We start from the raw sequence: 23,944 nt of genomic DNA, 5'->3' as shown, positions 1-23,944 counted from the left end.
AAAAACTGTTTTGAGCAGTGAAAAAAAGTCTTGATAGGTGTATTCCATCAAATGGAGAGTGCTTTGAAGGTGACTGAAATTTAAACATGTAAGAATAAACACAAAAATTTTTAATAAATAAACTCCAGGGTTTTTTAGGTCCCTCGATACATGTACTCCTATGTTCATTGCAGCATTATTCATGATGGCCAAGACATGAAAATTAAAATGTCCTTTGATAAATGACTGGTTAAAGATGACCACATATATGTGTTTGTGTGTATATATAGCTACATACATACAATGGAATACAACCCAGCCAAAAGAAAAGATGAAATATTGCCATTTATGACAACATGGATGGATCTTGAGACTATCATCCTAAGTGAAATAAGTCAGAAAAAGGCAAGAACCAGGCCTGGCTGGTGTGGCTCAATGGAATGAGCACCTGCCTGTGAACCAAAGGGTCACTGGTTCATTCCCATGCATGGGGCACATGCCTGGGTTACAGGCCAGGTCCCCAGTAGGGGGCACACAAGAAGCAACCACACATTGATGTTTCTCTCCCTCTCTATCTTCCACCCTTCCCCCCTCTAAAACTAAATAAAAAATCTTTAAGAACCACATGATTTCACTCATATGTGGGATATAAAACTGAGAACAAATGAACAAACAAGACAAACAAACAAACACTCAGACACAGACAGCAGCGTGGTGCTTACCAGAGGGGAAAGGCCGGGGGCATAGTAAGGTGCAAAGGGAGTCAAACACAGTGACAGAAGATTTGACTCTGGGTGGTAAATACACAATGCAATGCACGGATGATATAGAACTATACACTTGAAATCTATATAATTTTATGAAGCAATAAATTTTTTTAATTAAAAAAGGAAAAGAAACAGGAAGGAAGGAAGGGAGGGAGGGAGGAAGAAACATCATTAACAGAAAGTGCAGGGGAGAACTAACATTTTCCCCCAACTACAGAAACAGAAATTAACAACTTTAACAACCCTGTATTAACTCAGCTTAATCCTCTAGCTCTGAAAATATTAACTGTCTATTCAGATTACATTTCCCATTGGGTGTTGGTTACTAGATAATTCAATAAAATATCTAAATTGCCAGTTTCTGGATATCTCTGATTATTCTCTGATTAAGTTCTAAATAATACCATTTCTATTAGGCGGTGAGTTAGCTTGCACAAATTCCTGTAGCCAAAATTATGCATATATTCTGAAAATTCATATAATCAAAGCAAAAAATGTGCTAGTCATACAAAGATTGCAAATGTGTTAGAGTCAAGTCTTCATTTAACTAGTGAAAACTAAGGAGCTGAGTATAAGTATTTTAAAGAAGTATAAGAAATGTTTTGGTAAAAGGTGAGAGACTGGTGATGGGGTTTAATATGCAAAGGTCCAGATGAAGGTAATCCAGAATTACAGCAAACATTCAGAAAAGTTAGCCTGTTTAAAATAGAGACTTGTTAAATAGGATAAGTCCAGCTGGTAGCAGTCTTTGAAAAACTAAAATTGATTAAATATATTCATGAGAGAAACTGGAACCCAGCAAAATAATTTAATAATTTCTAGATAGAAGGGGCATCCTGATTATCCCAAATAATCAAAGGTTACTAAAATCCTATCACCAAATCCTGTAAATCAAGAGTGATTATTATTATTCTCTTTCTAAGGCCAGCCCTTGTATCACCCTCAACAGACTTAGGACTTTCACTCCCTCTGGGATACAACACCAGGTCAACAGCTGGAAGGGCACTAGTGGCACATGGGGAGAAAGTGAAGTGACTTGCCAGTCACAGGGCGAGTGCTGAGAGACAGAGTCCTCCCAGGCAAAACTCCAGAGGCCAGCAGCAGTATTGTCCCCTCTATGAGCCCTTCCCCACACAGCCACAGCAGTGACTTAGGTTGCTCCACCCTGGCAGTTACCTAAAGCTTACAACTCATCCCATACAACTTACAGGTGCACTCTTCTACAATAAGGCACACTATTAAAACAGGGAGTCAAAGCAGCTCTACCTAATACATAGAAACAAACACAGGGAGGCTGCCAAAATGAGGAGACAAAGAAATATGCCCAAAGCAAAGAACAGAACAAAACTCCAGAAAAAGAACTAAATGAAATGGAGATAAGCAACCTATCAAATGTGGAGTTCAAAACACTGGTTATTGTGATGCTCATAGAACCTACTGGGTACTGCAACAGCATAAAAAAGACCCAGGCAGAAATGAAGGTTACATTAAGTGAACTAAAGAAAAATCTACAAGGAACCAACAGTGGAGGGGATGAAGCCGAGAATCAAATCAACAATTTGGAACACAAGGAAGAAAAAAAGCATTCAGGAAATAATAATTCAAAAAAACGAGGACAGACTAAGGACCCTCTGAGACATCTCCAAATGTAGCAACATCCAAATCACAGGGATACCAGTAGGAGAAGAGGAAGAGCAAGAAACTGAAAACTTGTTTGAAAAAAATAATGAGGCCCTGGCTGGTGCAGCTCAGTGATTGAGCGCAGGCTGTGAACCAAAGCATCGCAGGTTCGATTCCCAGTCAGGGCACATGCCTGGGTTGCGGGCCAGGTCCCCAGTCGGGGCCACATGAGAGGCAACCACACATTGATGTTTCTCTCTCTCTCTTTCTCCCTCCCTTCCCATCTCTAAAAATAAATAAATAAAATATTTTTTTAAAAAATAATGAAAGAAAACTTCCCTAATTTGGTGAAGGAAATAGACATGCAAGTCCAGGAAGCACAGAGAATCCCAAACAGGTTGGACCCAAAGAGGGCCACACCAAGACACATTGCAATTAAAATGCCAAAGTTAAAGAAAAGAGAAAATCTTAAAAGCAGCAAAAGAAAAGCAGAGAGTTACCTACAAAGGAGTTCCCATAACACTGTCAGCTGATTTCTCAAAAGGAACTTTGCAGGCTAGAAGGGAATGGCAAGTATTCAAAATGATGAAAAGCAAGGACCTACGACCTAGATTCCCCTATCCAGCAAAACTATCATTTAGAATGGAAGGGCAGATAAAGTGTTTCCCAGACAAGGTAAACCTAAAGTTCATCATCACTAAGCCATTATTACATGGAATGTTAAAGGAAATTATATAAGAAAAAGATCAAAACTATGAACATTAAAATGGCAATAAATTCACAACTATCAACAACTGAATCTAAAAAACAAACTAACCAAACAAGCAGAACAGGAAAAGAGTCACAGATATGGAGATCATTTGGAGGGTTATCAGCAAGGAGGGGGAGGAGGGAGAAAGGGGGAAAAGTTGCAGGGATTAAGAAGCACAAATTGGTAGGTACAAAATAAACAGGGGCATGTTAAGAACAGTAGCCAAAGAACTTACATGCATTATCCACGGACATGAACTAAGGAGGGAGGGCATTGCTGGAGGAAATAGGAGTACTGGGTGGAGGGGTGCAAAGAGTGAAAAACTGGGACAACTGTAATAGCATAATCAATAAAATACATTTTAAAAAGAAAGAAAAAATTTCCAGGTAGTTGGAGGAGCAACATAGGAAGGAAACATGATCTTTTGCCTACATAGTCCTAATCATTGCAACATTCACTGCAGGCCCATTCAACATGAGTAAGAGAGGGTCCTACACATACACTCCAGAAAGCTTAACTGTCTAATAATGGATGAATATTTAATAACAAAATTATGATTCACTCATTTAAGATGCTCAAAAAAATTAGGTGAGTCTTTATGTACTGACACCATTATATATTGTTAAATAAAAGTTGGAGTGTGATATAATTATATAAGGAGGCATTGGAAATATGATTTATACATGCAAAGGAAAATATTAGATAGTAAACCAAATTATTAATAGCATTTATCCCTCAGGTTTCAGAATGTATTTTTTTTTATTTTCTACTACAGTTGTACCAATTTCCCCCCCTTTGCACTCCTCCACCCAACCCACCCCCTTACTCCCACAGTCAGTCCCCACACTGTCGTCCATGTCCATGGATCATTCATACATGTTCTTTGACTAGTTCCTTCCCCTTCTTTTCATCATTATCTCCCTCCCTCTCCCTTCTGGCTGCGATCAATCTGTTCCATGCTTCCATGCCTCTGGTTCTATTTTGCTTGTTAGTGCATTTTGTTCATTAGATTCCTCTTATAAATGAGACTATATGGTATTTGTCTTTCACAGACTGGCTTATTTCACTTAGTATAGCATCCTCCAGTTCCATCCATGCTGTGGCAAAAGGCAGGGGTTTCTTCTTTCTTTTTGAGAAAGTATTTTCCATAATTGCCACAATATTTTCTTCATACATGCTCTTCTAGAACCTTGCCACTTCCCCTATCAAAAGGTAGACAGAGCCTGTGTTCTCTGCTCTTGAACATGGGCAGTCCAGCAGGACCGTCTCAGCAAACAGAATGCAGCAAAAGTAACGCTCTGATTTCCAAAGCTAGGTCATAAAAAGTGGTATGTCTAGCCTTCTTTCTCTTTTGGGACACCTTCCTCTGGAGCCCTGAGGTGCCATGTAAGAAGTCCAGGTATCCTTAAGCCACCATACTAGTGACCACACAGAGACAGAGAGAGGTAACCATGAAGCCGCAGCTGACCCAGCCTGCAGTTGTTTGAATTCTCCCAACCTGGGCATCAGACACGTGAGTAAGCTAGGCTTCAGATAACTCCAGCTGAGCGATCCCAAGGGAGAACCTCTTAACAAAGTCAACCCCCAGAACCGTGAGAAAGAATGAAATGATTGTAGTTTTAGTCTACTAGCTTTGCGGGTAGTTTTTATGAGCAACAGATAACAACACAAGTAGAACATGTCAGGAGAGGAGGGGGTAGCTATATTTATTTTATATATATTTCTTTACTGCTTGGATTCTTTTCTCTGCAATAACTTTATAATTGCAATTTTTTAAGTCTCTAGATCTCCTGCTGTCTTGGTAAACAGGCAAAAACTGGGCTTATCCTCAGGAGACAATGAACCTAAAATTTCTACCTATTCTCTACACTGACCATTCTTTACCACTGCCATTGGTACCAGCACTTTACAGCAAAACATATTTGTCAGGAACTTAGACCTCGAAATCTACCTAGTGCCAAATACTACTTTTTGATGGTGGATCAGAGGAATTACTGAACCAAGAGTAACTCAGATACAGTATTGAGATGTACACCTCAGGGTTGAGTCTTCTTTCTGATCCTATCAAAATCAAGCTGTGAGCTTCTTAAAGTCTAGGCCTGTGTCTTACTCATATAATATGTAATCAATATCGGTTACACAAATAAGAATTAATAAATGAACTTAAAATTTCAGGGGAAGGGCAAAGAACAGAGGGGGGAATAAGCCAAAAGGAGACTCAAGGACCTTACATTTCAACTAAGACTCCAATTCATACACATGAAATGAAAACTAAAATATTTCAAATGTGATACACCTTGCAAATAAATACCAAAAAAATCATGTATACTTGTAACTGAGTACATAAATGCAGCCTATATATGGAGTAAATGGCCCAAATGTGACAGGGTTCACTGGAAAATGTCTCCTCAGAGAGAGAAGACTTTAAATAGGTTTTATTAAGAAGATTTTAACAGGCATGATAAGGATATACAAGCATATTAAGTGGAGAAAATAGCAAACATCAAGAAATAAAGGCTAAAAATATATAATGGGAAGAAAATTCACTTGAATATAACAGAGAAAACGTCTTTAGGAATAAGAAAGTAGGATGCTAGGTACAGGAGAAAATGTTAGAGAAACTTTAAAGTGCACAGGAATTAAAAACTGGAATCTAACACAATTCGAACTGACTGGATGAAAAGTGTTCATGAAAATGATTCTAGCAGTGCTGCGCCCTGTGGAATAGACTAGGAAAGAGGCAGCAAGGCCGGTTTCACTGCTGCAATCATCTCAGCAAGAAGTGATGAGGATGGCAACTACAGATGTAAAAAGGAAGAGCAGCATCCAAGAGGTGTGATGGAGAAGGAATCAGCAGAACACTGATGATGAGTTAGATGGGAAAGGAGGGAGAGAAGTACAAAAGGAAATTACTAAAAGGGTAATTTAAAGCTTTTAAATCTAGGAACTTCAAGACTAGAGGTAATTCTTAGTAAGAAAGTAAAAGGATAATAATGGAAGGAAGACCTTGATAGAAAAGAATTTTAACTGAGGAAATATGCATTTGCATCAAAGGCAAGTAGGGCCGACAAGAGTAAAACTGAGGGGAAAAAATCAGCAAACAAACAAAAAAAAAATAAGTACCTAGGAAAGGACTGCATGCAATGTATAAAAATTCTAATGACTCAGCAGGGGAGTAAATATACCTTAGAAACAGAAGGACAGGCCAACTAATAATAAGATTAAAAAAAAGGTGTGCCCTGATCGGTGCCAACCGCTGTTTTAAGCACTTTACTACTACTGCTTCATATTCTCACAACAACCCTATGATATGGATACTATTATTTATTCCAATTCATAGATGGAGAAACTGAGGCACAGCATAATTTGCCCAAAGTTACAGAGTAAGTTGTGGAGGTCAGATTTGCACCTAGTCTGACTCCAAATTCCATGTTCTCAACCAGCTCAATATTCTAGGATTAGTGATGACTCTGAAAAGGATGACAGACCTAAAAAAAAAAAAAAAGTAGAGAATTAATTTGTGAGGGCAAAGATTCAAGAGATGGTTGAATACCAGAAATGCATACATTGAAAAAAATCTTGTGCAACAGATCCAGAAAACTAGAGTGATGGAGAACTTACTAACACAGGGGTGGAAAGGACTCCCTAAGAGTTGATATGTAAAAATATTAAAGCTTAAGAAAATGAACTGATGACACACCATTACAGACTAGATGTTTGGGGTATAATACTAACCATAAGTATAACATCTAGAAAAAGAGCCACACCTAACCAAACATAGCCCACTGCACAATTTAGTGGCATAAGCAATTACAAAGGATGTTTAACATAATAAGCCAGGCATGTGTCAAGATATATCCCATGTTACAAATAGGTATTTTAAGATTACCAAGCCCTCCACCATAGAACCAAGCACACAGTATCTCAGTAGGTATTATGCCACATCTGTGCATTTTCCAAATATTCTGAGGGCCACATCAATTACCTAATATGCTTATGAAAGATGCATATTCCTCAACTCATCTAAGATTTTAAGAATCTGAGAGTGGAGCTCAAAAAACTCAAACTTTAATATTTTTTCCAGGCAATTCTTTTGCACAAAAGTTGAGATGCACTTCCTTCCTCTGTTGAGCCTAAGTGTGAGAATTCTGTGGCTCCCCAACTGTTTATCTCATCTCCTGTGGCTTTGTAATCTGACTCTGATCTTCTGGGTTCTTTAGTTGCCTATTCTTGACTTGCGCTTATTTCTAAAATCTCAGTCCTGGTTTGGTACCATAATCAAGACTTGGCTTTGGAGGCTTTAGCTCCAAAATGCTCACCAACTCTAATATTGACGTGGAGGAAAAGTTCCAATTCCTTTCCTGCCATCACAGAGCTTCTGTTAAGCATAACATATGGTGTTGCCTGGACATTCAACCGACTCAGTATGTCAATTCTTACATTGCCAGGTTTATGGAGAACTTGTCCAAGATGAAAGACATTTTCTATCACAATAGTTGGCATCAGAGACAGCGTCTATGAAAATATTACAGATCTGGACTAGTGAAGGAGTGAGTTTTTCTAAGATGTCTCTTTATAAAAAACTTTTTAAAATTTATTGATTGAGAGAAAGAGAGAAACATCAATTTGTTGTCTCACTTATTTATACACTCATTGGCTGATTCTTTTATGTGCCCTGACCAGGAATCAAACCTGCAACTCTGGCGTATCATGAACTCTGGCGTATCATGACGATGCTCTAACCAACTGAGAGTTATCCAGCTAGGAAACTAAGATGTCTCTTGATTCCCAAAATGAAAAAAATGGTGGCCAAAAGGTTGTCTACTTGATATGAGGCAGAACAACAACAAAAAAAGCTTTTTCGCTCAACCAGGGAACCTCCTTGATAGCAACTAGGAACCTACAAGAATGGCTTCTACGTTCTTTCATGCTTTAGCAGATCTGTAAGACACTTGTAGAGACAGAATATCCCTGTCTCTAGTGCTACCTGTGGTTCTCTTTTCTTAATCCTGGCTAGCACTACATTCCCAGTTTGTCATCTTTCTGGTTTGCCTGAGATGACTAACATAACCACTAACAATAAATTATACCAGGAGACTTTTGCCATTTCCTACAAATTATCTGATCCTTGAAGAAAAGGGTGAAATCCAACCCACTTTTGTATCCCAGAGTCCCTAAACATGCACTGCTAGACCTGACATGTTTTAACTGAGTGTGCCCCCTTTATCCCTGACAAGAGAACCTCCTTAGGTAGAGCACCCCAAAGCAATGGCTTTACATACAAGATGACTTGCCCCTGTGCCTTACCGCCAACGTCATGGAAGAGGAACAGACATCTAACACATGCTCATGCCATGCATTCGGATTTCTCTCTGGCTAACTGAACTAATGAAAGCACACTTGCCACTGAGAGGTAAGATTTAGTTTAAAGAGCAGTTCCAAATCCCATGCCAGTCAAAGTTATGGAGAAATAGAAACTATAAAAAACTATAGCAAAGCAAATAAAAATGGAAGGGAGAAGCAAGAAAGGTCAATAAAGCAGACATGGAAAAACAAGGCAAGACCAGAAACCATACGTCCCTAAAATGAGAGACAGAGACCAGTTTCTCTGAATTCGACAGTCCTCCCATTTGCATGAGCTCTAGTTCTTCTGTATCAGCCCAAAAGAGCAGGGTCCCTACAACCACCATTCCTCAAAGCCAAGCAATTCCTGGTTGAAGCCCTCTTTAAAAAAGAAAAAAGAATGTACACCAATACATATAAAAAACCAACAGAAAAACCCAAAGCGGAAAAAAAAGAATTGTACCACTAGAAAGTAAAATCTCAGGTAGCTGTAAGAGCTCTCTATATATGAATCTGACTTATCCAGAAGCACCACCAATGTTTATCATATTCTGGTCAATAAAACACACCAAAGCCCTGGATGGCGTAGCTCAGTGGATTGAGCACAGGCTGCAAACCAAAGTGTTGCAGGTTCGATTCCCAGTCAGGGCACATGCCTGGGTTGTAGGCCATGGCCCCCCAGCAACCGCACATTGATGTTTCTCTCTCTCTCTTTTTCTCCCTCCCTTCCCTCTCTAAAAATAAATAAATAAAATCTTTTTAAAAAATCAAAATTTAATTGATCTTTTCAAAGTAAATTATCGGTGTTGACAAAGAATTGTCTCAAACCTGGTGGAGACAAAACCACGATATACCTTTCCTGTTAATATACTTGAAAATATTTTGTTAGCTGCTACCTTTGTTGTTTGATGTTTGTAATAAGCAGTGTGTTGCATTAACAGCCTCATCTTTGACAGGCTTTATAACTCATACAAATAATAAAGGAAAGACAGAGTATCATCAGCCCTGTAACCAGCCTTTAACTTGATGGTCCCTTCTTGTACTTAGATGAAGAAAAGTCTTAAGATACCCTTTTTTCCTCTAAAGAGCCTTTTCTCTGAAAATGATCTTTGAACTGACTTTGAAGTGAGTTCCCTTACAACAAATTCAAAATAGAACTTAACATAAGCTCACAATTAATTAATCTGACAAGTTTGCTTCAACACTGTCAAAAGACCAAACTAATGTCATAATAACTGTAATTCTGGTTATCTAATACAGATGCTAACACACTTCCTCTCTGGCAAGAAATATATCATTTAAACCTTAAATTTATTTGAATCACATTTTACTTACAGGAACTTTTTAAATTACTGTTAACATATTTAAAAAGCTTAATGGGTACTAAAAAGTCCTCAAGTAAAGCTTGCCAATTTTTAAATTCCCAAAACAAGAAAGTTTAATTGGAATTTTCCATAAAAACTTGCATAATGTGTCAAAGGAATTTCTAAACTACTACAAAAAGCAAAAGAGTGAAATTATTGACCCAATAATTGCTATTTTTCTCTTAATACTGATAAAACAGAATTATGACTAAGAGGAGGATTAGTCAATCTCTGTGGTGACAGAACAGTTCTGTATCTTGACTGTGGTGGGGGTTACAGAATCCACACATGATAAAATGGCACGCGCTGTACCAATGCCCATTTCCTGGATTTAATATTGTACTAAAGTTATATAAGATAGAACCATGAGGGAAACTAGGTGAAAAGTACAGGGCCCTCTCTACTATTTTTGCAACTTCTTATGAATGTGTAGCTATTTCAAAATTACAAGTAAAAAATAAGCAAACAACTGGTGAATTCACTTAATAACAAAAATAGTACATATAAAAAACAAATTAATCTAAATACCCTCCCTGTTTAGCAAACTAGAACTGAAACCTAACCAGGTAATATACATAAACTTATGTGGTCAATAACAAAGTAAAGACACCTAATTGACATGCTGTCAACAAAACATTCTGTTTCAGAAAATGGAACTTAAAATTGGAAGTAACCAGGAACTTGTGCAGATTAAACAACTCCTTGTTTTAGGAAAGAAGACCAGGTCATTTGATGCCTGTAATATACAGTAAAGCAAGCAATACGTATATGTTTTTTAAATTATTGTATTTTATTTAAAAGAAGAAACTTCTTTTGAGGAAAAAACCCTTGAAGAAATTTATATTTAATCATAGACCTATCACCTTGGGGGAGAGTGACATCTTATTGAAAGCATGATACAGTATTCTACAGTGAATAAGGAAGACTATGCCATCTTTTCAGAGAGGTCTTCCTTGGATAAGAGTGTGCAGCAACCATTCTTGTCCTGAGTGGTTCTAAACTGCTACTATGTAAAACTAAATACAGGCTGTCTTTGACTCCAAAAAATGCATTTTCAACCAAATAAAGATAATATTCAGAATAGCTACTTTCAAGTTCTCCACAATAAACAATTATGTTCCAGGAAGGCAAATGCTGGCTAAATCCATGGCTGCAAACCACAGTCATAATACAGCATCCTATAAAAATTACATTCTGAAGTCTAAACTTGTGCCTTAGCTATCATCCTGCCACCCCTATAAAATAGTTTTGGGTAACATGTATCCTTGTGATGTTCAGTGTGGTAAAAACAGGACTTTATCCTCCTTGAAAGGAATGAGACACAGATATAAATCACCATACGTGAATCAACTACCACTCTTGGAAAACCAACTGAAGCAGTACATAAGCATCAAATACAAACATTAGTATGTAAATAAAACAGATGCCTATCTAAAGTGGCTTTCAGATCACATAATACAACTATCCAATTGTCCCAAGAGCAACTTAGAGAAAACACATTACTTGATCTGGAGTGAGAAGTCAGATCTGTTGGGCAGGAGAGCGGGGGTGGTGGGAGCAACTACACAGTTAATAGATCTTTTGTGGAATTAGGTGAGAAGATATGAAAAGTTTTAGTATCAAGGGAAAATCTAAATTAGAAACCCAGAAAAAAAATGTATTAACAGGGCTAGGAAAGTGATTTTTTCAAATTGTAGCCTGAAGTAAGTCAACAAGTTAACTAGTATTACTCTTTATTTGGGGAGAGACAAAAAAAAGCCAGAACAACAAAATATATCATCATTCTTTACACAGCAATATGCTTTAAAGTTCACAATTAATTATTGACTTTTGAAGACACTACTAACAAATGCAACCCTCACAGACTAACACCCAACCCTCTGTATCCATGCTACAGGGTATTTGTTCAGCCTACCAGTAGTTTGGCATGGCTAAGGGTCTGGGATACGTAATGATAAAATGTAAGGCAGGTACCAGAACATAACATTAGCTGGTATAACACAATAATTTCACTAGTTAACTAATCTCACTAAGACATGCCAAAAGCATTCTAAGGGTTCACAATAATCCTATGAAGGAGTATTTATTCCCATTCCGTAGATGAGGTAATTGAGGCAGAGACAAATTAAATGGCTTGCCCAAGGTCACATAGTAAGTGGCAGAGCCAGGATCTGGACACAGATGGAATGATAGTTTGGATTTATTCAAACACTAGTGAGCCACTATGGATTATAGGCAAAGTATAGCTGAAAATTAAACTTGTGTTTTATTTTAGCAATATCCCACAGTAGGGTTGGAGAATGACTCAGGGAAAACACTAAAAGCAGGGAGATTAGTTAAGAGACTGATGGGATATTTCTGGCAAGCCAGATGATGAAGGCCTGAATCAAGGGAATAGCAACAGAATGAAAATAAGAGAATAATAGATAAGTACAAAGGATGCAAAATCAACTTGACTTCATGACTGGATGGAGAGAGTAAAAAATGATTCCATAGCTTGACTGACTAGGCCCAACCCAATAGCTTCATATTTTAATCATATGATTACTTTATGACAATCTTTAAGCAGATAGGTTCAGTCTTAAGTCATCCTCATTTCAGCTACAGCCTCAGCACTTGATATTTCCTCTTTGAAAAAAGTGATTATATATATATTAAATCTACTGCTGCCTGGCAATTCCATACAAATTGTTTAATGTGCATACAGTAAAGAGAGTTATTATACATTTTCGATAAACCACATGCAGACCACTGAGAAAGAACTGAACAAAAGATAGACAGAGCAGTACCCTGGGCAGTGTGGCTCATGTAGTTGGAGCATTGTCCCATAAACTGGAAGATCAAAGGTTCAATTCCTGACCAGGGCATATGCCCAGGTTGTCCGCTGGGTCCTTGGTCAGGCACAAAGAAGAGGCGACTGAATGATACCTCCCTCTCTCTCCCACAACAATGTTTCTCTCCCTCTCTCTAAAACCAGTAAATATGTCTTCAGGTGAGGATTAAAAAACAAAATGGACAGAGAATCTACAGAGAATATATTCAGTATGTGGAAATGAGTAAACATTCTGATCATTATCAGCACTTTTAACTGTAAGAAAAAAAATCTAAATGCTCTTTGAATTGATTTGATTCTAATTTGATCACTTATAAGGAGAGGTCTGTGACCACCTATTTTAGGATTCAAAAAATGTAAAATAATGTAACTTCAAAGCTAAATCAACTATTGTTCTTTTTTCTCCTTCTGTTTGTAAATGTTAAAAAAAAACCCCTGCCCTTATAGTTTAAATCAAAGACCTGTAAAATATTGCACTAACATTATAATAATCATTGGAAAAACTTACTGTAACTTCAACCTTATTACCAGTGGGGGGTGGGGGGGGGAAACTATGTGAATGCCAGGAACTTCCAGTAACTAAATGCTCTTGGAAGGTATCCAAGACAATGTTATAGTAAATTTCCAACTTGTTTCATCTAAGATCAAGAAAAACAAGTTATCTAAAGCACTGGATTATGTTTAAATAGACTCTAACTAAAAGTTTTGTGTCAAATAATCACTCAGAAAAAATCTTTTCACTATACCTATGATGAGCCCTAAGTCCGTTAAGGGTCAATTGGGGGGATAGCTGCACCCAGGAATCTAAGTCACATTACTTAATATTATTTTGAGAAAAATTTCAATACCAGTAGCTTCCATTTTAGAGAACTAGATTTTGGCAGAATCTGTTAAAGTAATAGTTTACAACAATACGGAAAATCTCCATAGCTTCTACAGTGTGGACAGCACGTGGGGGTGGTTACATTTTGGTTTCTAGCTTGAGCCACTCTAAGTCTCCTGTTATCTGTGGTTCAAATTCCTTCTTTATGGTTTGCATGTCTGGTAGGTATATACCAATTTCACATATAAACAAACTTAAAGGTGTTTTATATGTGTGAGTGCACATGTGAATGCACACACATAGCACTCTAGATGAACTGGGATTTCTGCTCCTAACAACTGATTTAGAAATTAAAGTTCTACTAAATTGAGAAGTAAAGGCCAGTGGTTGTAAGAAAAATCTAGCTAAATAGCCAAGGGAGCTATAAAATTAACTAGCAGGTTCACAAAACAAACAAAGCCAACATATTTTTACTGAGCATCTTTAAGTTTATCTGTAAATGTTCTCGCTTTTAAAAAGTTGAGTGGTACACTTACATTTATGAAAAATGACATCACAGGATAAATTTCTAATTCAAAAAAGAAATAATTAAAGTTTAAAGGTCTGCATATAAAAACAATAGAAGCAAGAGCTGCAATAAAATGAACAGAAAAAGCAAACATGGTGTTACAGGAAACATTAAAAGTGGGATGGACTAAATGTAATAAAAGACCTAAAAATTAAGGAATTAGGCATAAATATTCCCAATGTGTTCAATATCTACTGAAAGAAGCAATGCCATTCCAATTAATACCTGCCACAAAAGTTGCCATAAATTAGCTACTTCTATTTTTTAAATAAGGAACCAAGAAGAGATGTTGCAATACATTTTGTAACTTACCAATATTGAGCTATTAAATTTATATGCTCCACCCGAAGACGTGTGCTGTGCTAAGACTGAAATCTGTTAGCACAAGAGTGAAATGAAGCCTCACTAGACATTCGACATAAAGCTGAGCCCTAAAGGCTCCTTGATGCATAGTTTGCTACCACGGCATTCACGGGAACAGTACACTAAACCATCAACAGATTAGTTTAAAACAGTTTAGCTTTCCAATTTCCATAATATAGGCAACATTTTCAGAAGCAATCATATTACAATAAATGTGTCTTTCACAGTTACAGGATGAAATCTTAAACTGGACAGGCACCAATGCCCTGATTTTCTACTTTTTTCGTAAACCATATGACTTCCACATGCTGAGAATGTTTTATGCTTTAACCTGCAGTAAAGGCTTTACATCATTTTAATGTTCAGTGCTTAAAATGCAACAGAATCACCCCAATGAATGCAAGGAATATATCTGGTTTACTCTATAATGATTTTAACCAGACTACTAGTCAGAGAAAGTTCAATGAGAGCTTTTCCCAATAACTTTGCATTTCCATAGAAGAAAACAAAATGAAAATCTGAGGTAAGGGTGGGTGAAGAGCAAATACTTACATTGTTCCAACTCTTAACAAACATTTTAGGTTTTATTTCTAAAATAATTATTGAACATTTTAATACTCTAAGTCTAAGAGAGTATCTTTTAGCCAAAAACAAATCCTATTATGTAGTAATAATTTAGGATTTTCCTCCAGTTTTTACAAAGTAATATTTCAGATTAAGATAGGTTAAAACAAAAATATTCTGGAAATACTAGTCTATAACAAATTAAAGGCTCGGCTTTGTATCAACACATTCTATATTCTAAATTCGAAATTTAGAAAACATCAAGTTTGTTTCTATTCAGGTCAATCTAAATATATATGCTAACTCATGTGTATAGTCAGCTTATCTGTGTGAATGACCAACTGCAGAAATGTCAAATAGAAGATTATAAAACATACCATAAAATTACAAACTGTAGCTACGTGACTTTCGGTTTTATGAAATCTAAGGTCATTTACGGATAGGTTCAAGAATTGATAAGTTTGGAGCCAGATATGTAAATACATCGAATTCTCAGTAGTTGAAGGAGACATTATGTCAATTCCTTTAGTTATTGAAAAGTCTATTACACTAAAAATCTGTCACATGGGAAGGGTTACTGATAAACTTATATTTCAGACTGAAGGAAGCACAAAATATATGATCTTAAATTCTCCTGGTGTGATGTTATTAAATATTAAAGACTGTGAGAATCGAGATGTTGCAATCCCCTTCCTTTTATAACTCTAATTGAAACTTGAAAAAAATCAGAATTCAAATTTTCCAAACTTATACACATAATTCAACTAGATCTAACAACTTAGTTATACAGTTTTAAAATAAGTTGAATGCAAGGCACTGCAAACTTGATGTGACGATTACCTGTGACTAAATGCAAAATGAAAACAAATTTGGGTTTTTTTCATCTAAAAATGTATTTTACACCGAACTACAAAAAGCACAACTGTATTAGCACCAAAAAAAAAAAAAACAACAAAAACCCACCCCAAAAAACACCAGGGGCACAGGAAGCACTATGTCCATCCAAGGAGAGAAATGTACCATACCAAGAAAGAGAGGAAGGAAAGAATGAAAGGAAGGAAGGAAGGACGGAGGGAGGAAGGGAAAGCAGAGGTCTGTATACCTGCAGGATCCCAGAGAAATGAACTAGTCACATCACTCCACTCTATAGGAAACATGAGGATTTTTAAAGCTTCAGGATAAATTTATAAAGCAATCATTTTATACCATTCAACTTTACATAGTATCTTTAAGGCCAACTGCATTCTCCCCTTCACTCACCCAATGCGTCCTCACTCTTCCGTACCAGCCTTCAGACAAATGCGATAGAAGAAGGGTGGGGTAGAAGAAAAACACAAACGGAGCCTTTCAGCTACTCCCCCTGCCTCCAAATAATTTCCAACAGTTTTTCCTATCACGAAAATAAGTCGCCCTGTCTCAAGATACACAACAGTCATTCTGTGTCTTCAGTAGACAGAGAATGCTGGCATGTGTATGCATGTCAGCAGTCCCAACCCCGACCCCACGTCCCCTAATCTTAAGTAATGTTTAATGTATTCAACACGAAGACGATGAGACACCCCTACCTGCTGTTTCGGGGTGAGGGTGGGTGGAGGACTCCTTTCCAAGTAGCCCCAATAGTGTAACAAAAACACGGTTCCGGAATAAAATATTAAGAACACTGTTCCTTTCCCACCTTATCTAACGACTTAAGGATGCAAAAAATTCCTCTCCATCCCTACAGTTCTCCTGCCTGGAGTTTCGGGGTGGAGATGTGTCGCGGGAGGGGGAGGAGGCGGGGAGGACGAGTGTGATCGGGCAATGGGACACAGACGAGTTGCTAACGCCAGCTACCCCGCACGCAGCACGGCGCCAGCCCAGAGGTCCACGTCCCGGACCTCACGCACGCTCCCCTGTCCAGGCCCAGTTCAAAGCTATGACTCCAGCTATCTAACTTCCTATCGCTAGACGTGTATTCAAGACTAACGTGTTACAGAGTACACGTCACACAGTTTAAAACACAGTTACACACCACGAAAACCCACACACCTCCAATTCACCTTACAGTTTCCCAAACTCCAGACAGGAGACCCCACCTCCAGGATTCAAACCTTCCGCCCTTAGTGGAGGAGACCAGAGGAGTTGGGCAGCAGGCGACGCCTTTCAATTACCGCCCCCCACAAACTGCCCCACCCCGTACCCTGCGTCCCGGTCACCCACTCGGAAGCCCCCTACTTCCTCTCTCCTCTCAATCGGGCCGTTTAAGAGACCCATCCCCAGACCACTCAGTTTCTCCCCAAAACCCCGCAAAAAAGGAAAAAGAAAGAAAGTGAGGAGAAAGAAGTGGGAAAAGAGACTTGAGGTGGCGCGGCTTGAAAACCACTAGACTCACCTCGGTATCGTAGCTGAGTAGTCTCCGCGCGGCACAGCCCCCTCCCCAACGTCCCAGTACTAAGGGCTGAGATAGGGAGGAGGGGAAATCGGGAGGGGGAGGGGTGTCTTCCGCGTGGGGCGCCAGGCGGGAGGGGCCTGGGGAGGGGTTGAGGTCCGCGCAGGAAGAGGAGAAGGGGGAGGGGAGGCCCCTATCTCCCAGTCTCCCCCTGAAAACCTCCCTTGTCTCAATCACATCAGACTGACTGTCTTTGTCTGGCTGACAACCGCCATATTGATATCAACAGCCCCACTCCCACCTGCTGCCGCCGAGCGGCCCTGGGAGTTGTAGTTCCTAACTCCCTTGAGTAAAAGCACGGGGCTCAGCGGCCAGAGACCGCAGAGAACTACAACTCCCGGCAGGTCTCGCGCTCAACCGCCTTCCCACAGGGAGGAGGGTAAAGGAGCGCCACAGCTGTGGGGACTACACATCCCAGAATACCATGGGTACCAGGCCCAGGCAGGGGACGTGATATCATGCTGGGGTGGAGAGGGTGGATGAATTGGCGGCTGGGAAGAATTTGAGCTAACGGAAGGAGGTGTTTAGAGAGAAAAGGGAGGAAAAGGAAAGATAACTACAGTTCCCATGCTGTATGGAGAGACGACTACATTTCCCATGATGTCCCGGAAAGGGGGCGCTGGGAAGAAAGACTGCATGTCCCGCGATGCTCTCCTCCTGCGAGCGGCGGAGCTTGAACCGGAAGACGCTTTCCGGGTTTGAGGATTCCGGTGACTGCTGTTGAATCAAAAGTCCAGTATGAAACTGGTGAGTCTCCCCTCCTAAGTTGGAAGGCAATGGTTATGCCATATCCTTTGAACTTAGTCATTTCCATCTTGCGAAGGGAATCGTCTCTAAAGGGGTGGCAATTAGGAAACTAGAAATTGGGATGGACTAAAGGGGAAGCTTCTGTTTGTTGTTAAGGGGGTTAGAATCACACCTCCCTACCCCACCCTACGCACAACTGCCAGGAGAGCGTACATGTCCTTGGGTCTTTTTGGTTAGATGAGAGGTTGACTGTAACATTCTTCGTCGGCGCACTAAAGTTGGACTTTATGAACTAGGTTTGGCTTGTTTCTCAGCTGCCACGTGAGTGTTTATAATAGGTTGTTAACTTCTTTCCACGCAGTTGGCTGTTCATTAGCGTCTCTTCCTACCCTTGTGGAGAAGTCTTTAGTTACTTATAAGCAGAGGTTAGAAGATATTGGACATATTAAATTTTCTGTTACAGACCCCTAATTGCACTTGGAATTCAAAGAAGGACGAGGTCAGGATGTGTTCTTGGAGGATTTGAGGCTTGAACCATATATAGGATATGGGTGGTTGAGAGGAATTGTTAAAACATTACAGGTGGCAGCGCCCTTCTAGTTGCTAGATGGAATGAATGCTGCCTGATTCGTGAATCCCTTCATAAAGGCAATTAGATCTTCAAATTTAAAAAAAAAAAGACATTACAGTCTAGGACTGTAGGGATTTCATGAACCAAGGTTAGGTGGAACATGCCAGTATACCTTGAGACTTTGCATCACAAAACTCAGAACACCTGGCTTACAGGAATACTTCTCACCTTTATTTTGAGCTACTTTACTACCAGTGTGCACACAGACCTAGCTAGTTTATTCCAACTGTGTGGAATTAGAATAATAGCATAATTAAGAGAGTAGAAAAGCTTGTGTGGGATGTTGTACCTTTTAAAATCGTGTTCCTGTAGCCAAATATTGTCAAGCTTTACTTTCTGTGAATTTTATATAAAAACCAAAGGTTTATTTTCCTTTTCCATTTATATAATTGTTTGAACCATGCTTTTCCAAAGCACCCGCCTACCCCTCATCCCCCCACTTGGTGATTATCATTGCACAGGTATACTTACTCAGCAAAGCATCAGCTGTTTTCTGAGAAGTCAGAAAAAGTACTAAAAGTAGACTGAACTCCAAAACTGCCTCCATTTAAAGCTGTTTATGTAAGGGATAGGGTGCAGATCAGTAAACCTTGAGAATATCAATTTGGTTCTGGGTCAGTGTGCCAGACACTGAAGAGTGCAGAATTGAAAGTCACTGCTCTAGCCCTAGAGAAGTGTGCAATGTAATGAAGGTAGAAAAGTAAGCCAAAAGTATAACTCACTGCATTCCTGATAACACTGGAGCACGTTTAGGGCTTGGAGAATTGAGGTGATTGAGAGGCAGCTTCCTGGAAAGGTAATTCCAGAACTGATAAGAAGGATGAGTAGGCTACGCCTCCCGTGAAGAGAGTTCAGCTTAGGAGCAAAAGACATTGTGCCTAAATGATTGGAGCCAGACCATGTCTTCAATACAGAATAAATTACATTTGGTGTGCTTGGTGAGAAGGCATGCAAGTGTGAAACGGTTTTTCTGTAAAAACTCATTTGCCAAGGTTATCAGAGAGCCATGGTTTACATTACATATACAAGAGTAGGCAAATGTAGGTTTACAGTTGTGAGTTTATTCTTGTATTATTTATTTTTTAATAATCATAACCTGCATTCTTTCCCCTATGAACAACTGTAAATCTACTTTTGCCCGCCCCTGTACTTTGGTTTGCTCATAATATCCTGTTTATTTAGAGATGTGAAAACATGGGGAAAAAAGTAGAAACTTATTTTTTTTTCTTTTAAGAACCAAAAGATGCCTTGGAGGAAGAGTTATAACTCATTTGGTAATGATCTGTAATGCAGAATTTCTATCAACATAGCAAAGTGGTTTCAGAAACATTGACACTCAGTAACTTAGACTTCTTTTGTGTGACATACCTCCCATTGAGTTGGAATAAATCCTTCCGTGGCCTAAGATGTTTAACTTTATGTGCTTCTTCATACAAAATTATGGAATTTGTAGTATGGAATATGTAGTAAGTCATGTTTTACATTTATATCACAAAACACAGAAATACATTTTATTGAGCACATTCCTGTTTTTGAGATTATGACTTGCCACAATACCTTTCCCACGTGCAGTCTGTGACCACACCTTTTTCAGTCTACTTCTGTTTGTGAGCAGGTCTGTGTCTCTCCAGTGCTGCCAGTACCGGCTTTGCAGGGGCTCTTTGCACTTGCCATTTGGAATTCAAAACACCTTCTACCTGGTCTCCCTACATTCAGCCTTATCCTTCTCCAATCCATTTTCTACTTTGCATCCCAGAAATTGTTTTAAGTTTAAGAGTAACATAAAACCCTTTTGCCCTTAGGATAAAGTTTTGCAATTTTTCACTTGACTTACTTGGTCCTGCCTGCCTCTGTAGGCTCATGTCTAGCCCTCGTCAACCTTGCTCTCCTTATCCCAGTTATATTGCACATCTTAATACTGTTCCTTGATCTTTCCTGCTCTCTTTTGCCTCTGGAATGTTACACGTGTTCCATTGCCTACAACACTCTTCTGCCTGCCCAATTGCTTTATACATTTCAGGTCTCAGGTAAATAGCACTTCTTCAAGGTTTCCTCGTATTAGGTGCCCCTCTCATGTGCTTCCGTGGCACACTTCCTCTAGTAGCATCTGTGATCATTGGTGTGATCATTTCTGCCCGCCCTCTCATACACTTTGTGTCTTCCCAAGGCCCCACAGCATGTGACACCACTAAATAGTAGTTAAATAATCTCTGAAGGCATATTACTGAGAAGAGACTAAGGGGTAAAGTTAAAACATTACGATAAGCTATAACATTGTAGTTAAAAAAACTAAGTGCTACCCTTTGTGTATCAATTACTGTGTGCCAGACACTGTGCAAGGTGCTTGCTCTTTAGTGTCCCATTGAACCCTTTGATCTAAGTCAGGGTGTGAAACTCATTTTCACCAGGGGCCACATCAGCCTTGCAGTTGCCTTCAAAGGGCCGAAGGTAATTTCAACTCCTTAACAGTTAAGGAGTGGTTACATTTATACAGTCCTACAACTGTTTTGGCCCTTTGAAGGCAACCACGAAGCTGATGTGGCTCCCAGTGGAAATGAGTTTGACACCCCTTATCTAAGTGATAGTATTCCCAATTTACAGATAAAAAACATCTGAGCCTCAGGGAAGTGAAGTGGCTCAAAGTTCCACAGAGGAGAAAAGTGCTAGAGCCAAAATCTGAACCCAAGATTCCTTCATCAAGAGTCTGTTGCTTAATAAGGGCAAGGGCTCCATCACCTTGCCTTGCACAGTGCCTGGCATGTGCTAGGTTCTCTCTTAAAGAAAGGAAGCCAGAGTGTATACTCAGAGACAGTTTATTTGGGGCTTTTATTTTTCTTAAGTATAGTTTGTTAAAAATCCTGTTAAAACATGTGGATCAAGGGAAAGTAAAAATAACCAGAGGATCCGTGTAGGAAAAAACCTTTTAGGTCTGGCACCTGGGAGCCCTCTGGAGCGGAGGCAGTGGGAAACTTCATGCTCTAAACAGAAGGAGCTCCCCTGCCCCCATCCCACCCCCACCTCCCCTCTTCCCTCTCACCTGCTATTCTGGGCTATTGTTTAAATTAGCTTTAAATGAGAGTTTAGTTAAATTAAGATCTTAAAAAAATAGTGGTAAAAAATTAAAGTTTGGAAACTTTCTTGATAATATAAAGAGCTCCATATCAGACCATACCAACTGGGTGCCCACGTTAGTTTTTATACTACCCAAGTTAGCCTCTGATACCAATTTTAGTTGTCTGATTTACACTTAGTGGCTTTTTACTCACCCAAGGAAGACAGTGGATGTCATTATAATGTAATTTTTGGATATCTCCTTGTAGAGATACTGACTGAAAGGATTTTAATGACTGTCTGTAATATTATGCAGTATTCAGGCAACTTTATTTAACTGAAGAAATTCATTGGTACCTCCAATGAACCAGAGTTGTTTTAAACAGAGCAGGAAAATTAGAAATGTATCCTCTAAATTAGCACATTTTAGAGTATGTTCAGTTTTAGTATAGATTGAGCCTAATTGGGTACACCCTGATGGCCAATTCAGCTAAGCATAGGAACTAGAATTCACCAGGGAACTTAACAGAAAAAAAAATACTGAGTGCATCAGCAGAAATTGACTTTGAGACATCATGACCAGGAATTTAGTCATTCAAATAGATGAAGATTAAAGTGAATAAAATAATGAGAAGTTCGAGAATGCAGCATGTGTCATGCTTCCTGTAGATCCAGAGATGGAGAGAACCTTCTAGTTTATTCAGTCAACAAAGATGCAAGTGCAGTATATCCTTGACATTTAATATTTTCCATCTTAACTGTTAAATTTGACCCCAAAGATTGATGACAAGGAGTTATTTGTAATTTTGCTGAAGCAAAAATTTGAATGTGACTTTACGATTAATGATAGTCCTTAGTGGATGGGCCCACTTGCCTCAGGATCCACGGCTCTCCGCAGTTATTCTTGCTCTCTTGTTAAAGATCTGAAAGAAAGGTCACTGAAATGCTTGGTATGCTCTACTTTGAATTTGATGGAGGAAGTGGTATGCTGTAGTTGTATGTACACATTTAAAAACTCAAGATAAGCCCTGGCTGGAGCAGTTGAGTGTATTGAGCACAGGCCTGTGAACCAAAGGATCACCGGTTTGGTTCCCAGTGAGGGCACATGCCTGGATTGCGGGCAAGGTTCCCCAGTAGGGAGCGCTCGAGAGGCAACCAACATTGATGTTTCTCTCCCTCTTTCCCCTTCGCTTCCCCTCTCTCTAAAAAACCACTTCTAAAAATTTAAATAAAAACTCAAGATAAGCCATGAGATATATTCTTTAGTGGTCTATGCTCCTTTGTACAAAATGCCATCTCCTTACTACTAGCTTTGGAGAAGGCTCAAACTTTTAACTCGCCATTTCTCCTAGGGAGGGAGATGGAGTAAAGAAGTAGATTTACGGATTGCTGCTAGTGGAGGAAAACACCAAGTGGAATTGTAGTATGTAGAAGATCTTTGCTTGAAAGGGCCAAGTCCTGCCCCAAGGTCAATGTAACAAGTCATTAGAAAGGGGTGGGATTAACCCTTACCTTGGATCTGAAAGTGATGGATTCTTTCTCCAGTTTACAGAATTGCAGAATCTTTTTGGCTTCTTAAAATTTAGAGTAAGGACAGAAAATCTCTTGCTGTGAATTAAAAACATTCACAATTATACCAGTGCTTAATTCACCTATTACAGTACAATTGTTAAAATGTCAACCTGATTTCATTTTCTGTGTTTGTTTGTTGGTTGATTAGAGTGCCCTCGTGTGTCCTTATGGTGTAATATCATTTCAAGCTTTACAATGGTCATGTTTTACCATGACCTCAGTATGATAAATTTTTTCTCCTTTCAAATGATTTCCTCAAACTCTAAAAAGCTATGTGTGACATGAAGCCAAGTCACATACCTCGTTCAGTAGTGTTCTGAGATAACAATGGATAATGCAGTCCTGGGCATTTCAAAGCCCTGAAGATTAAATCTTTTATATTTATTAAGGTAAAAATATATACTGATGATACATTTTTGGATAATAATAGTTGAACTGAAGAAAATTTTATATACATATGTATAAAACCAAATAAACATGATAGTATTACTGTTGCTTATAACTGTAGGAGCACATTTGTTTTGTGACTGGTTTGCTCTG

General features: G+C 38.9%; 2 protein-coding genes across 10 annotated transcripts in view; one reads left to right on the top strand and one right to left on the bottom strand.

The window, feature by feature from the left end:
* The window catches only part of HMBOX1 (homeobox containing 1), a 171,798-nt gene extending 154,170 nt beyond the window's left edge, over window positions 1-17,628 (bottom strand). For all 9 annotated transcript variants that reach the window (XM_045831008.1, XM_045831011.1, XM_045831009.1 and 6 more), the window contains exon 1: window positions 17,347-17,628. The gene's annotated coding sequence lies outside the window, so the exon portion shown is untranslated. The remainder of the gene's footprint in view (window positions 1-17,346) is intronic.
* Window positions 17,629-17,874: 246 nt separating this feature from the next.
* INTS9 (integrator complex subunit 9) overlaps window positions 17,875-23,944 on the top strand; it is an 86,331-nt gene continuing 80,261 nt past the window's right edge. Inside the window, exon 1 of the mRNA XM_045831786.1 lies at window positions 17,875-18,150. Coding sequence (XP_045687742.1) covers window positions 18,142-18,150 — 9 coding nt within the window. The 5' untranslated portion in view covers window positions 17,875-18,141. The remainder of the gene's footprint in view (window positions 18,151-23,944) is intronic.

This window comes from Phyllostomus hastatus, unplaced genomic scaffold (assembly GCF_019186645.2).
Source record: "Phyllostomus hastatus isolate PE091 unplaced genomic scaffold, TTU_PhHast_1.1 phas_contig_159, whole genome shotgun sequence".
Lineage (NCBI taxonomy): Eukaryota > Metazoa > Chordata > Mammalia > Chiroptera > Phyllostomidae > Phyllostomus > Phyllostomus hastatus.
The sequence above is the reverse complement of the archived record's forward strand: the minus strand, read 5'-3'. Positions and strand labels throughout refer to the sequence as shown.